Below are 16,320 nucleotides of genomic sequence, written 5' to 3' on the forward strand. Positions count from 1 at the left end.
TACTCTTTGTGGATGAGTGGAGCTGAATCCCCAATGTATTACTTCTCAATTGGAGATATAATCAAGCATGTGAAGACAAAACCCAGGAAAAAGAGTGAAATATTCAAAACCAGTAAATAAAAAGTCTCAACCCCCTGCTGCCCAAGAAGAGACCCTTTCTCCCATGTACCTGTGAACCCCATATAAGAAAGATGTTTTCAGTCGCTCTGTCCCAGGAGTATTGAACATCCCCTGTGTATCTGTGTATTAACTCACTCTAACTTAGGTTTTCACATTTTGTCATCCCCCTGGGCAATGCAGAGGTAGACTCAAATGGATGTGTTGAGAATCACATCCCCAATCTACCCCCTCCCAAAACACCCTTTATCCATGCTCCTAACCTATGCCCATTTTTTCCATCTTATTTTAGTTGAGAATTTAGGATGAGGATAACTCTAGGAATTCTGTATGACAGTATGTATCTTATAATGTTGAGTGATAGGTGGGGTAGTTTGAGCCATGACATAAAGTCCTCAGGGCAGAGCAGCCAATAGGTGGCCATTCATCCCCCTGTCATTTAGCCCCTCTGCTGATATGTCCTTCACCTGGCAGCATTTCCATGAAGAGGTGGTCATCCATAGGCACCAGTCTCCACACCATCCCTCCCTACCTGCTGTTAAGGAAAAAAAAAAAAAAGATTCTATTACGGATTGGTTCAGTCCCTATCTAGAGAAACATCTGAGCCCCTTTGTGTCATCTTATTTGGCCTAATACTTGAGAAGCGAATTCTCTGGGCTTTGGCTAACTCCCAGGGCATCAGCTACGTGGAAGTTCAGGCTCTGATGATTTGTCCTGAAGTCAGATAGATCAAAAGGCCCTGCTGAACCTGCTGCAGGATCAATGAATTATCCCATATGTTTGCAGGTCTGGGTTCTGAGGAATGCAATCCCTTGAATATGAGCATTGAGGCAGAGATGGTCATTGAACAGATGAAGGAACAGCACCAGGAGGATATGTGCCGCCTAAAACTGGAGCTGGAAGATAAGGTAAGTCCCTGACTCCCAGCCCACACCTGGACTTCTTTGGCCTCTGACAGTCCTTTGTGCACAGGGTCTTTCTCAGTCCTTTTTCTTACAGAGCAGCACTTTTCTCTGGGTTGCCTTTTGTGTCTGGTGTTGTCCCAGACCTATAGACTCTGGATGGTTTTACAGGATCCCTCCAGGAAGAGAGCTTCTTCATGGTATCTTCAGCCTTGGAAAGCATGAAACTTGTCGCTTCAAGTCCATCTTGTTACTTCCAACTTGTTAGAAAACTCTTACAAATAGAAAGCCCCTTGATGTAGCATTGCCTGTTGAGTTGGGATCAGGTTTGGAATGTTGGCTTCCAATCCCCTTGCCACATGGCTTTATACCCACTGTCAGCCTTCCCTTTCATCATGCCTTAGAGGTACCCCGTCCTTCCGCCTCACCCTGGAGTGCTCTCTTGTCCACCAAACCCCATTTGCTGGTAGCAAATGCTGCCTCCTCCATTAAGCTGTTCCAGACCGGCATGGCAACCTGATATTTCTCTCCTTGGACTGGAATATAACCTTCCAGAAGAAATTGTGGATATCTTTTACACTCTTTTGTACCCTTTAGTATAGTTAATGTTGTCCCTCCCATGTCTACATTGGTTTTTCCCTTCACATTGGGGACCTTGCATTACTAAACTTTGTATTCCCATGAATCCTTTAGAGTACCTGGGAGATGTTGGATAAATTAATTTAATTAATCACTTTGAGGCCCTAAAATTGTAATTGGAAAGGATGCAAAAGAAGGCAAGCCTGTCTAGGATGGAAAGTTTGCTCAGTCCTTCATAGGACTGTTCAGAAATTAATGAAATTTGGCCACATTAAAAATTGAAAATAGAAAAAAAGGGCACATGATGCCTGACTTGAGAGTCCTGCTTCAAGTGGATTGCAATGTTTGCAAACAAAATGGGAAACCTGAGGAATGTCATATAGGGGGAAATAAGTCCTTGCAGCCCCTGCCATGGCCTAGTGTTGAGTGACCTTGTGACAGTGTGGCTGTCTGCCTTTAGGTGCACCACTATGAAATACAGCTGCAGGAAAGCAGGGCTGCCTGTGAAAAGGAGCAGGAGGCCACGAAGCAGAAGTACGAGCAGGAAGTGCACGCCTTGAGGAAGCAGATTGGTGACCTGAAACAGGAAATCGTTGAACTTCAGGGGCAGGCAGAGGTGCTGAAGGAGGCACACCGGGAGGCCACCTGCAGGCATGAGGAGGAGAAGAGGCACCTGCAGGCCTCCTTTGAGGAACAGCAGACTGGCCTGCGGGAGCAGCTCAGGCTGGAACATGAGCAGGAGCTTCAGGAAAGGCTGGAGCAGGCAGAGGAGCAGTTTAACCAGGAGAGGGAAGGACTTCTCCAAGGCAGCTCCTGGACAGAAGAGAAGGTGAGAGGCTTGACCGAAGGCCTCGAACGGTTTCACCAGGAGCAGCTGAAAAGCCTGGGGGAGAAGCATGCTCTTGAGAAAGAAGAGCTAAGGAAAGAGCTCGTGGAGCAGCACCAAAGGGAACTTCGCGAGGGAAGGTAAGAAAGGAGGAAGGAGGGGTGTCTCCAGAAGTGATGGTCAGTTAAGCGGACAACTAAGGAGCAATCAGAAAGCCCGGCTGCCTAGGGATTGCTTAGATTCTCTTACAGTTTTCAACCTGTTCTGCCACTTGTGATCTAAGCCTACCTGGGGGTCTTTGGAAGTGGCTTTTGCAGAGGATTCCCTATGTTAAGATGCTTAGTGTGTCCCAAGGCTCTGGATGAGGCTCAGGTGATCTTCATTGTGGTTCCTTCCCAGTTCTGTCCTGTTGCTCTGAGAATAGCAGTTGGCTCCCCAGGCTGCATTCTGGCCAGTGGTGCACCACCCCCCAACCCCCCAGTGTTGGGACTTACCACTTTCCTTATACAAAACCCCAGGCTCACTTGAGGACTTTGGTGCTTCACGCCTGGACAAACTTAATGCCCCTTTACGACATGTGAGGCAAAGTAGAGGGAACCTGTTAACGTGTGCACGTGTGGTATATGTGGCAGCTGTCCTCAGTGCGTGCTCAAGTACAGTGGAGGAATGACTTACATTTCCTAAGGTAGGGGTTCAGGTTCAAATGCATTTGATCATTTGGTGTGAAATACTAGCTCAGGTCTTTGGTTTAAAATCCATTAACAGACACATGCAGGAGTAGGCATAATACTGGAGTGGTATAAACTTGCCCCAACTCCCGCAAGAGGTCAGTGTAAGTGCACGAAGGTGGCCATTCTCACCTCTGAGACGTGACATTCCTTCCCAGTGTAGGTGAGGCACGGAGGAGTTGAGATCATTTTAAGAAAGCAGTGTGTGCCTAGCAGCTTCCTCTATGCATAGAGCCATGTATTTTGTTTGCTTCCGGAGGTGGCTCCAGCGCCAATAATCCTGTATGTTGACCACATTTAGGGAAAAAGTGGAAACCGAGTGTTCTAGAAGAACCTGTGAGCTAGAAGCCCGGTTTCAGGCCGACTGTCAGAAAGTCACGGAGAGCTGTGAAAATGCCTTGCAGAGCCTGGAGGGGCGCTACCGCCAGGAGCTGAGGGAGCTCCGGGCTCAGCAACGGGAGGAGAGATCCCAGTGGCAGTTTGAGAAGGACGAGCTCATCCAGGAGTGCGCAGAAGCCCAGGAGCAGCTGCAGGAGACTCTGAAGCGGGAGAAAGCCACTTCTCTGGTCCTGACCCACGAGAGAGAGATGCTCGAGAAAACGTACAAAGAGCACCTGAACAGCATGGTTGCCGAGAGAGAGCAGCTGCTCCACGATCTGGAAGAGCTGAGGAAGTTGTCCGAGCACCAGCATTGGCACCTCTCGGACCAAACGCTGCAGCCAGAGAGCAGTGTGCACGGAGATGTGAGCAGCGGTGAGCAGGGGCCGGGCCTGACCGGGGCCAACCAGCTGCTGGCCAGCCAGCGACTGGAAAAGCTCCACGTGGAGCATGAACGCCAGCGGCAGGACTGGACATGCAAGCTGCTGGCCCTGGAGAGCATGCACAAAGCGGCCTGTGAAAAAGCCGATCGGGAGAGGGCTCAAATGAGCTCAGAAATCGTCAGGCTGCAGGATCGAATCAGGGAAATGCAGCAGGTGCCAGCTCCTCTGGCTGAGTCGCAGGACAGTGGTGAGGCCATGGGAGAGGAAGTGGAGGATGGAAGCGGTACCATGACCCTACTTCAGCAAGGGCAGCAGCTGCTGGAGGAGAACGGCGACGTCCTTGTGAGCCTGCAGCGGGCTCACGAACGAGCTGTGAAGGAGAATGTAAAGATGGCTGTGGAAATTTCTAGATTGCAGCAGAGGCTGAGAACATTGGAACCGGGATCAGTCACGTCCTCCCACTCCAACGAGGCAGCTACTGAGTTTATTGCAGATTCTGTGGACCAAGTGGAATCGTTTTTGCCCCAAAACCAGTCGAACCAAGGAGACAGCGTAACCACCCGGCGCCGCCTAAGCAACCCACAAGATGACCAGACCCAGCACCAGGGAAGTACAGGGACAGGTTCTGTCCCGAGAGGCGAGATCAAAATGGAGGAGTCTGACGCTTCCCTCGAGAGTTTCTCGGAGCTTGAGAACAGTGAAGGGACCAGGACTGAATCCTGGGACCTTCGGGTCCGGATCAGTCAGCTTCGGGAACAGCTGGCGAGCCTGCGCGCAGATTGCGATCGTGTGTCCGAAAGGAAGCAGCACCTGCTGTGCGAGGTGTCTGTGCTCAAAAAGAAGCTCAGGCTACTGGAAAAACTTCCCGAGGTTCCCTCCAAGTACAAGCTGCTGTACAACGATATGAGCCAGGAAAATGATTGCCTACAAGATGAGCTGAGCGTGATGGAGACACGCTATGGTGAGGCCCTAGAGAATAACCGGGAGCTCAGGGCTGAGGTCTTCCGATTGCAAGGCGAGCTGAGGAAAGCCGAGGAAGCAGCTGAGACCTTGCTTAACTTGGAAAAGAGCTACGATGATATCAGGGCAGAGAACGAGGAGCTCAGGGATCTGGTGTTGAGACTTCAAGAACAGCTTGAGACGCTGCAAGAAGAAACGGCAGGACAATATGACTGTTCCACCTCATGGGACACCCGTGTGGATGACCTGGAAGGGGAAGTTGAACTCGATCAAACGCTGGAAGAGTGTGTACCCAGGGGCCTCAGTGTGCACCGCATGACCAAAGAAGGGAAGCAAGAAAGGCTATGCCTGGAACAGCAGAAGATGCAACTCTTGGGAAAAATCAAAGCATGGGATGTTGGCTGGGGCCACAGAAGCAGTCAGGTACATCCAGAACAGGATTGCACACAAGGCCAAGTTAAACCAGAGGAAGACACAGCTCTCCTGAGCTTTTGGGAAGAGTGCTCTCGACGTCAGGTCACCGTAGCTGAGCTGGTCCTGGAGAAGAGGAAACTCCAGGAGCTCACACGGAGGTTGAGGGAGCGAGTCACGACTTTAGTTCAACAGAAAGGTGGTCCTGGACAAGGGGAGGAGGAAGAGCTGAAGGCAGTGATGCACGACCTGCACACGGCGTGCAGTGAGATGCAGCACAAAGTTGAGCTTCTGAGGTAACGTACGCACCTGCTAGACCCTGCAGAAGCCCGTGGAACACCTCACCAAAGCTAACGTGCGCTGCTTGCTGTGCCTAGAGACGCTAACCCGCTAGGCTTCCAGCCAGAACAACACTCCCGGCTCCCTCCTGTTTCTGTGTTGTGTATTAACTGATAGACTCACCTTGCCTGGGAGGCATGCCTTTCCCTCTGTAGCTCACTGGGGCTGTGCAAGTGCCAGCTGGCAGGCGTTGGCTGTTTAACCACAGGCATCATCTGTGTGTGTCTGTACCTCTCTTAAGGCTATTCAATGGATAGGTGCTTTTGTCTTTGTTGTTGTTGTTGTTAAATGAATGAATGCCTTTTGTGTGTTATTGACTCGCCTGGTAGAAAAGATCTCTGTCCTGTTCCTAACACTGGAAAGATGTTTTGTGGTTTATAGTTTTTTACTTACGTCATTCCAAGTACTCACTGACATCCTGTACACTTCTTTAAGAACATATAATTTGATCAAGGAGCCACCAGCTTCCTATAAATCCACTTGAGAAGAGAAGACCAAACTGGAACTAATTGGAAGCATTGCTCATCTGACCTCATCAAATAGGATTGCATGAGGCTTCCCACAAGTTTGGTTTTTAAAAAAAAAAAATAGAAAATACTACATCATGACTGAAATATCTTAATGCCAGGAAATAAAGTAATTTATTCTGAATGGAGATTTTCCTCCTCTTCCCTCAGGCCATTCTTAATTCTAAAAAATCAGAACATGGTGAGATGAATGAACCCACAGAATAAATGCAAGTTTCTGTGGGTACCTGAGGACTGCAAACTAAAGAGTACCCTGGGTCAGGTCACTCTGCCTGCTTAGAGCAGGTAGGACTTGGGATGGAGAAAAATGAAGTTGTTTGCTCCAAATCTTTTTCTTAGCAATGACTGCTGAAGCATACAACAACCAGAATGGACCCTCAGTTTCTCTCTTCCCACCATATGCACCTGATTTCCAACCACTAAGAGAATCTTAACTTCCAATTCCCTAACTGGCATGCAATTCTTATTGGAAGCTACTAGAAAATATTTTCCAAGTAAGACAGATGACTGCCTCATTAAAACATTTTTTTTTTTACATCTCTACTTCAGATATGAATCTGAAAACCTTCAAGAGGAAAATTCTATTTTGAGAAATGAAATTACTACTTTAAGCGAAGAAGATAGCAATTCTAACCTGGAGTTGGGAAAATTAAATGGATCTCGGGAAGAAATGTGGTGAGGCATAGCATGCTTAAACTTTCCTACAACATGTTGACAAAGGACTAAGAAATTATTTTGCTTCAACTTTTAGAGTTTAACTCTCAGGTTTTTATTGTTTCTTTAGGCAAAAAATAGAAACAGTGAAACAGGAAAAAGCTGCAATTCAGAAAATGGTTGAAGATTTAAAAAAACAAGTAAGGAATTGTTTAATATTTCCCAGTGCTTACTGATTCTGAAATGTATCTTCTTTCGAATTTATATAAATGTGTAGCACATGCTACTAGCATAACATGTACCTAAGGAGGGATGATCCATTCAGCACATGCCTAAGTCTGACTCTAATGTAGATTCCTGTTTTTGCAAGCTGAAATGTTATTTTTCAGACCCTAACTGCTTAATATAAACTTTATAATCAGTGCAGATAGGAGGTGACACCTCTGAAACCTTACTTATGCCACCTCTAGCCTTTATGTAGTTCCAATTAACATGTCTTAATTTCGTCACCAAGACTACCAAGTAGGAAGTTCAGGACAGACTTTCAGATTTAGAGTATCAGTTAATTAGCACACCATTTCACAGAATTGTGAGTTATTCATGCTGTTTGTGTTGTTTAGTACTCAATATGTATGGGTTGTGTTTTTATTTTTGTTTTAATCCATTTATTTATGTGAAAAGCAGAGTTATGAAAGGAGAGGAGGAAAAACAGACATATCTTCCATCTGCTGGTACACTCCCCAAATAGATGCAGTGGCCAGGGATGGGTCAGTCCAAAGTTGGGAGCCAGAAGCTTCTTTTGGGTTTCCTGTGTGGGTGGCAGGGGTCTGGGGACTTGGATAATCTTTGGCTGCCGTTCCAGGCTATTAGCAGGGAGCTGGATCTGAAGTGGAGCAGCCAAGACTGAACCAATGCCCTTGTAGAATATGGGCTGTCTACTATTGATCAGAGAAAAGCAACAGAAACTGCCCAAGTGTTTGGGCCCCTGCCTGCTGTGTGGGAGACCCAGCTCAAACTCCTGGCTTCAGCCTGGCCCAATGCTGACTGATATGGCCATCTGGGGAGTAATCAGTGGGTGGAAGATCTCTCTTTCTCTTTCTCTCCTTGACTCTCTGAGTCTCAAAATAAATAGATAAATATATGTACATATTTTAAAAATCCATCTGAAACATTTATAAGGGCTTACTGGGCAAAGCGTATTTTCAGTACTTAAAATAAACCCATGATATATTTTACAATTTTATAAAAATCCTGCTGAAAAATGGTCAATATGAATGGTGAAATCAAAAGAAAAAAGAGATATAAAAAGATTATTTGTTTCATTGTTTTCTAGGGAAGTGTGAGGTTTTCATCATTTTAATGCTATTATTTAGTATTAAAAAGGATATGAAGAAGTAAATCTTTGAAAACACTGTACGTTGATTATACTAGGAGAAAGACATTTTGAGAAATTATTAAACAGTAATTTAGGAGCATACTTCAAAAAGTGTTTATTGAAGTCCATTTGAGAAAAGATAGGGAACCAACCCAGCTGACATCGGTTAAGACAAACATAGTGTACATATGTATTTATGGAAAATGGAATTAAAAGATAAGTTTATTTTGCTGTAAAAGGTTTTAAAATATACACATGAAAGACCTTCAAAAAAATTTTGGGAATAGGATTTGTGTTTAGGTTACTGGAGTCCCACATTGGAGTCCCTGGGTCTGATTCCCAGCTTGGGCACCTGACTCTGGCTCCTTGCTAATGCAGACCTGGGCAGGCAGCAGCGACAGAACGATTCCTGCCACTCAAGTGGGAGAGTTCCTACCACCTCATTTTGGTCTCGGTCCAACACCAGCGACTGCAAGCATTTGGGAAATAAATCAACTGATATAATGCTGTTTCACCCACCCTCCCTATCTTCTAGCCTCTCAATTTTTTAAATTAAGTTCATAAAAAAAAATGCTTATTGTGAAAAAAATAATAATAATACATGTCAAAGACTTCTGCAGGCCAGTATTGTGACCCAGCAGGCTGAGCTGCCACTTGCAGTGCAAACATCCCAATATGGGTGCCAGTTCAAAACCCATCTGCTCTATTTCCTTCTTTCCCCTCCCCTCAAAGATTTGTTTATTAACTTGGAAGGCTGAGTTATCGTGGGACAGAAAGACACTTCTTTGATCCACTGATTCACTCCCCAAGTGACTGCAATGGCCAAGGCTAAACCAGGCTGAAGCTGGGCCAGAAATGCAGCAGCCCTGAACATGAAACAGAGCTGCTGTACGGACAAGACGCAGCTCTGCAAGTATAGTTTTAACCACTACATTCCAGCACTGGCCCAGCTGTGCCACCTCCAATCCAGGTCACTGCTAATGTGCCTGGAAAAGCAGCGAAAGAGAGACTGCCCTAGCTGTTGTAGACATTTGAGGAGTGAACCAGAGGGTAGACAGTCTCTTCCTTTGTCTACCACTGGGCCTCTCAAAGAAAAAATCTTTCTTTAAAAATGTGCACCAAAATAAACATCCCGTTTGCTTTCATTTTTCTATAAGCTTTGTAAGCTTTCTGTATACATTCTTTTTTTTTAAAGATTTATTTTTATTATTTTTTTATTGGAAAGGCAGATATACAGAGAGGAGAGACAGAGAGGAAGATCTTCTGTCCAATGATTCACTCCCCAAGTGAGCGCAACGGCCGATGCCATGCCGATCCGAAGTCAGGAGCCTCTTCCGGGTCTCCCACGCGGGTGCAGGGTCCCAAAGCTTTGGGCCATTCTCGACTGCTTTCCCGGGCCACAGGCAGGGAGCTGGAAGGGAACGGGGGCTGCCGGGATAGAGCCGGCGCCCATATGGGATCCCAGCACATTCAAGGCAAGGACCTTAACCACTGCGCCACCGCGCTGGGCCCTGTATACATTCTTATATACATTTATCTTTTAACTTGGCAATCCTGCTTTCTCATAAACAGTAATCCTAAATGAAAAAGCCTTCTCTGTATAAATAGATTTTTCTAGAAAATGATATTACTTCCTTGTAATTAAAGGAAATGATTAAACTGTCAGTGTTGGAATGGAGTGATGCACTGAGGAATATCTCATTACAGAGAATATCCTATACTCAGTGAAAAATACAGCCATGTGCTAGTGTCTGAATGCACTGACTTAGAAAGCTTAGTAGTCTGTGAGATAGTGTAATTGCAAAGGCAGGCTGTCAAAACATTAAATGATCCACTATTTTACTACAGAGAAGTCAAGCATCTCTGTCTCTGGGCTTTGTGTCTGCCTGGGGAATGATCTGGAGGCATCTGTGTCCAGCCATGTGGCATAGGTCCTCATGGAGTGGGTTTAGACCATATCCCACTCATTCATTCGCTTCTGGACTGACTGAATTGTAATAATGAGTATGTTTTATTCTTATTAAATGTGTATATTTTAAAACTTTACCAAGAGGGGAAGTAGTGTCTAAATCTGTGTCTGCAGCAGAAGTAGGGTAGCAAGTTTTTTGAAAACTGATCTTGATTTTAATTAGCTTTCAGAGTTAAAAATCAAAAACCAACAGTTGGATTTGGAAAATACAGAACTTAGCCAAAAGAACTCTCAAAATCAGGACGAATTGCAAAAGCTTAATCAACGTCTGGCAGAAATCCTATGCCAAAAGGAAGAAGAGCCAGCGAGAAGGGCATTCAAGGAATGGGAGCAAGAAAACTCAAATCTCAAAGATGAACTGGAGCGTTGTAAAGCACAGGTATGACATATAGCTACCCTACAGATGTTTTGGGGAGGAAATCTCAAGAAATAGAATGTTTGTGCTTAAGTTTGTGTTCTTCAGTGCTTAATCAGAATAGCAATGGGAGTGGCAAATGAACAGACACTTTGGTAAGTGCAAACCAAAGTATAGAATCCAGCTCAAATAACAAATGAAAACTTCAGTGTAACAAAGGTGGCTCCCGAAGACAGTGATGTTTGCATAGTTGGGCAGGCATTGGGAAATGAGTTAACATTAGATTCATATTCCATGCTACATACCAGGATAAAGTCCAGTTGAATTAGTATAAATATACAATGTAAAATGATGCAGGCACTGGAAGAGAACCTGTGTGTATTTGGTTTTCACTCTACTGGGAAATAAGACTATGACTCAATAATCAGAGGCCATAAAAGGAATAATTATAAAAAATGTCACCTGGCAATGCATACCATAAAAAAATGCCACAACTGACTGGGAGAAACTATTTACAGCATATAGAACTGAGGCAAGGGTTAATATCTCTACTAGTACAGAAGTCTGAAAATTGTATGGTCATAGGCATAAAAATTTGCTAGCAAAATCACAGAAATGCAAATCAATAATTTGTCACCTGTGAAACCCACAACAATTTAGAAAGATGATAGGCAGAGCCTTAGGGACAAAAACACTTCCAGAGCTTGTTGGGAACGCCAGATGTTGCCGTCTTTGCCCACATCACTTTGAAACTGCATACTCTAAATACACAGGTACTCGCCTTTGCCCAGTGTTCTTACTTGTAGAAGTATCCCCTACAAGCACATCTCCCACAATAAGGAAATCCTTGGGCATAGGGCTATTAATTGCAGCGTTGTTTGTGTTTACAAAATGTCCTTGTACATGAAGAGGAGGAGTAAATATGGCAGACACATGTATACTCTAGAGGAGTTACTATGCAAACACACACACACATACACACACACAACTTGTTTTGACCTGTGTGCAGGAGATAGCATCAATGAAAAAGAAGAACACACACACACACACACACACACACACACACACACACACACACACACACACACACGTGCAGGGCATGGGATTGACAGAGCAGTGGTTGAGTTGGCTATATCCCACAGCATAGTACATGAGTGAAGACCTAACATTCATTCTGGATCCTAGCTTCTTGCTAGTGGGCATCATGGAAGGCAGTAGATAATTGCTAAAATTTTTGGGCTCCTGCCTCTTACAGAGAAGACCCAGGCTGAGTTCAGGGGCCCTGGCATCAGTCTAGCCTAGCTCCAGTTGTTGTGGACATTTTAGGGTGAAAGTCGGTAGATGCAAAATGTCTAAATTTGCAATGAATGTTTTTAAGAATTGTTTCTAAAAATCGATTGATTGGGCTTGGCACAATGGCCTAGTGCTAAATCCTTACCTTGCATCTGCCAGGATCCCATATGGGTACCAGTTCATGTCCCAGCTGCTCCATTTCCCATCCAGCTCCTTGTTTTGGCCTGGGAAAGCAGTAGAGGATGACCAAATTCTTGGGACCCTGTACCCATGTGGGAGACCTGGAAGAAGCTCCTGGCTCTGGATCAGCTCAGCTCTGGTTGTTGTGGCCACTTGGGGAGTGAACCAGCAGATGGAAGATCTTTCTCTCTGCATCTCCTTCTCTGTATATATGCCTTTCCAATGAAAATTTTAAAAGTACACTAACATAAACAGGCAGAATTTTGAGAAATGTGGCTTGCTTTAACTTTCTACTCCAAGCGAAAGACAATCACTTTGTATTAGAAAAACATGCAAAAACTGAGAAATCATATTCATGCTAAGTGGAAAGCCTTTGATTTGTTCCACTGTGGATGAGGAGAAATGATCAGAAAACGTATCTTTGAATTTGTGTTATCTCCTGAATATAAGCCTGGTACATTTCCCCAACCTGAGTGAAAATCTATTATTTGGTTTGTTCTCTTAGTCTTCCACATTGGTGTCTTCTCTGGAAGCAGAGCTGTCTGAAGTTAAAATGAAGACCCATATTGTGGAACAGGAAAATCTTCTTCTCAAAGATGAACTGGAAAAAATGGAACGAGTAAGGCCCTGTGGGGCGGGGAATGGAGGTTCTAGAATGATGTGTAACTAATGATGCCTGATTTCCAGAACCCAGTTGATCCAGGCTTTCAATCCTGTCCCCTAGCTTATTCAAGTCTATTTTGTAAAGGTTTCCAGCTCCTGTGTATAGCTGTGCTAGTTAAGCCATCTCTGTGTGTTTAAAAATCTAAAACTATTTGTAGAGATGAATCCTAACCTTTTTAATTGAGGAAACTTGCTATTCTCCTTTCTCCCAGCCAGATGGTACAGCAACCTGCCTGTGTCTCAGGGAGGTAACCCCCTTCCTTCCCACACACCCCTGTTCACTATAATTTAACATACTTGAAGGTGGCCTGCCTTTTCCTTGTAATCAAGTCTTGGCTTTATCTTGGGCAAAATATAAAATAAAAAATTCCAGAGCACTGTCAAGGCTACAGCCTCTCTCATGACTCTAGCTTTCTGAATCCTGTTTCCAACAAAAGCCTAATTTTATGTATTGGAGGACACACCTTAATAATTAAGTGCTAAACATTGTCATTTTATTTTCAGTTCCCAGTATACATAGGAATTTTGAATTACAACAGTCCCCAATTATGGGGAGAGCTTAAAACTGCTCCATATTACCCATGTAGATTAACATCAAGACAGCCTTGGATTAGAGATTCTTTCTTCAGTCTGTGTAGCCTATAAACATTGAGGTCTCCCTTCCCCTGAACACTGGAACACTGACTGTACCAGGCCTAAACCACCTAGTGTCATGACTGTGTCCATCTGTAATTAACTCATGTGAGTCCTGCCTTCCTGAAAGGAATGGAAGGAGGTAATAGTTTCTTTTGTTTCATCTTTCCTAATGCCCTGTATTGTGCCAATCCCTAACAGGTGTCTTAGGAGAACCTTTGCAGGTCAAATATTGCTATGCAGAGTTTATCTGTTCTACCATGCCTGGGGAAGCTTTTTTTTTTCTGACTTTAAACTTGCCCAAAGTGAAAACCATTAGAGGCCTGACCATGGCATCTTAATATCCCCAGCCTCTTATTACCAAATACCTCCTGATGAACTTGACATCTATGTTTTTTTTTTCTTTTACCTGTGAAAGTCTGTCTGTTGTTCAGGCTTTAAGGTGATGATAATCAATCCCAAATCTGTAGTGTGGAAAACCTGTGCTTGGTGACTGCTACAGTTGAAAGCAGAAGGAAAGGAGCAGAAGGGGAGCAGCATTCAGCACCCTGTGAGGGGGCACTTTTTTTACAGTGGCATTGGTATAAGGAGTGAGATGGAAAACCAGCGAGCTCATTGGCCTTGGGGGAGGGACTCGTTTCCTGGGTGCTAGTGAAGGATTGCGCCATCTGTCCACTGCTGCCTGCCTGTGCTACCAGGATTGATAGTTGCCCAAGTATGTTCATGCATTTATGTGCACTGAACAGAACAGTAAATCACATCAACAGAAGCCACATGTCTGTCTGGAGACACCCACAGTGCTGCCAAGCTGTAGTGGGTATTTGGGGGCTGAGCAAGAAGCAAGTCAGTGGGTCAAAGAGAAGGCCCATTGTTAATCTATTGCATTGCCCTGTCTCCCCAATGTCATCAGAGTTGTAAGGTATGCTAAAGTTGGTTGCCAATGGAAATCCTCTAAGTCAATTTTGCCAATCATTTCCAAAGCCTAACACCAAAGGGCTTCAGGTAACCAATAGAAAGATAGCCATGAAACCATAATTCAGCATTAAAAATGTGGGAAGGGTTAAGGACCAGAAGCAGCAAAGTGGCACTGGGGGTGGACATATTGAGATATTCTGGTATATTTTTAGGTTTTCACAACTTGGGGGATGTTATTGACATCCAGTGGGTCAAATGGGAAATACTGTGAAATATCCTACCACAGGACAACCCCATCACAGCTGTTCATAGTAGCAATGCTGGTGGTGACAAGGGACTTAAGAGTCTTTATCTCAGCAAATGGAGATGGGCTGGCAGCTGTGTCCACGGCAGCAATGCAGTGCCTCCAAGTCAATTTCGGCATCTTGCTGAAGGAAGGGCACCTGGGGCGGACTGATAGATTGTTGTATCTTAAAACTTGCCTGTGTGTGGGATACCCCTTATAGTCTTAAGGATTTTCAAAAACTATTTTTTTCTGGTTAAGTGAGAAAGCAAGAAGAAAATGTCACACAGGACATGTGTTCTGAAATGTGTTTGGGTGAAATCAGCAACAGTGTGGCAGCCTGTGTTTCGCCCTGCAGGGAATGGAAATCTTGGGTCATTATAACACAGTATCACCCCAGGTGAATCAGCCAGAGCAGACAGCACAGTAGGCAACTGAGCAGTGAAGAGAAGCTGGCAAGAAATGTTTAGCTATAGCTAATTATGGCTGGTATTTCCTCTGAAATGTCTACAGTCAGGAAGATACCAGCAGCTACAAAATGCTATTTATAAGGAAATCCTGTGTACACAGCCAGGAGTGACAGCACAGCTGTGTGTTTCTTACAGCTGCATGGAGGTCGTGATGTCTGTGACTTTGAGCAGAAGATCTCTAGTGTTCTGAGCTACAACGAACAACTGCTGAAAGAGAAAGCAGCTCTGAGCGAAGAATTAAGCAGCTGTGTGGATAAGGTAGTCAGTCTCGAGATCTTCCTTGGATAGTGTGCACATCGGGGGCATCCCTTGTGGATTGGGAGCCCAAGGTCAACCCGTGGTAGCCTGATTATCCCAGAATTCCCTGCAGCACCATTTGGCCAGCTTGTGGGGCCCTCAGTCTTGACCTGTGATTATAAGAGGCTAAATGCATTGTTTAGTAGTTATATTAAACATTCATGTTGTTGTTCTCATATTTCTTTAATCTGGGATTTTATAGGGTGTTTTTTTTCCCCTTTGTATTTTCCTAAGAAGATCCCAAAATACTGCTTGCCTTCGCCCCTCCCTCTTCGCCCCCTCCCCACACACAGCCTCCTGCCTTCCTGGGCATTTTACCATAAAACTCAAGATCTCTAATTGTCTGCCAGCTCACCATCTCCCAGCCTCCAAATACCAGCAGTGAGAAAATAAGTTAAAAATCACAAAAAGGTGATAAACCCCTGCTGCAATTAGAGGGAGCCAGGAATGCTTTTTTTCTTTTCTCTTGCTCTGGTCCCTTGTATACAGCGCTCGAGGGGCCTCACACACTGAGCTGTGTCTCTTTGCCAACAAAGCCTCCTCCCTCTTTTGTCTTGCTGAAATAGTTGGCAAAATCCACTCTTCTGGAGCAGAGGATTGCTATAATGAAACAGGAACAGAAGACTTGGGCACAACAGAGTGAGAGCCTGAAGTCACAGCTTGTGGCTTCCCAGGAAAAGGTAAGAGCATGGTTCTCGTTGCGTCATCATGCTTAGAATTTGCCTTCTTTTTCTAACAGTCTCACCAAAAATGTGCTAGGTGACAGAGGCCTAGGAGGTTCATAATGATTCCAATGTAACCTAATTGACACATTTACAGTATTATAATTTCAACACTATTTCAAAGTTCCTTAATTGCAATTACTTCCTCTGGAAGCTTGAGAGGGCTGTGAAAAATGGCTATGATTTCTGAAGCAGGTTCAAACTATTATAAAGTTCTCTATCAACATTCCCGCTACAAATTTAAGTGTTTTTAATTGAAATATCCATGAGAGATGAGTAGGATTCTATTAGCATATGCCATCACAGATCACTCACGCTGGGAAAAGTGTGTGGGAAATGCATCACTATGCAATTTCATCAT

At 44.6% G+C, this 16,320-nt stretch overlaps 1 protein-coding gene across 7 annotated transcripts in view; it reads left to right on the forward strand.

Annotated features, from left to right (window-relative positions):
* Positions 1-16,320, forward strand: part of LOC121168175 (ninein-like) — a 96,164-nt gene that overhangs the window by 61,692 nt on the left and 18,152 nt on the right. For 4 of the 7 annotated variants that reach the window (XM_040998042.1, XM_040998046.1, XM_040998045.1 and 1 more), the window contains exons 15-23: positions 904-1,025; positions 2,059-2,564; positions 3,454-5,580; positions 6,700-6,825; positions 6,935-7,004; positions 10,312-10,527; positions 12,482-12,595; positions 15,076-15,198; positions 15,804-15,917. In XM_040998042.1, coding sequence (XP_040853976.1) covers positions 904-1,025; positions 2,059-2,564; positions 3,454-5,580; positions 6,700-6,825; positions 6,935-7,004; positions 10,312-10,527; positions 12,482-12,595; positions 15,076-15,198; positions 15,804-15,917 — 3,518 coding nt within the window. Of the gene's footprint in view, positions 1-903; positions 1,026-2,058; positions 2,565-3,453; positions 5,581-6,699; positions 6,826-6,934; positions 7,005-10,311; positions 10,528-12,481; positions 12,606-15,075; positions 15,199-15,803; positions 15,918-16,320 lie in introns of all 7 variants that reach the window. The other 3 variants (XM_040998044.1, XM_040998043.1, XM_040998047.1) reach the window with 3 other exon arrangements.

This window comes from Ochotona curzoniae, unplaced genomic scaffold (genome assembly GCF_017591425.1).
Source record: "Ochotona curzoniae isolate NIBS_2020 unplaced genomic scaffold, NIBS_Ocur_1.0 patch72, whole genome shotgun sequence".
NCBI classification, from domain to species: domain Eukaryota; kingdom Metazoa; phylum Chordata; class Mammalia; order Lagomorpha; family Ochotonidae; genus Ochotona; species Ochotona curzoniae.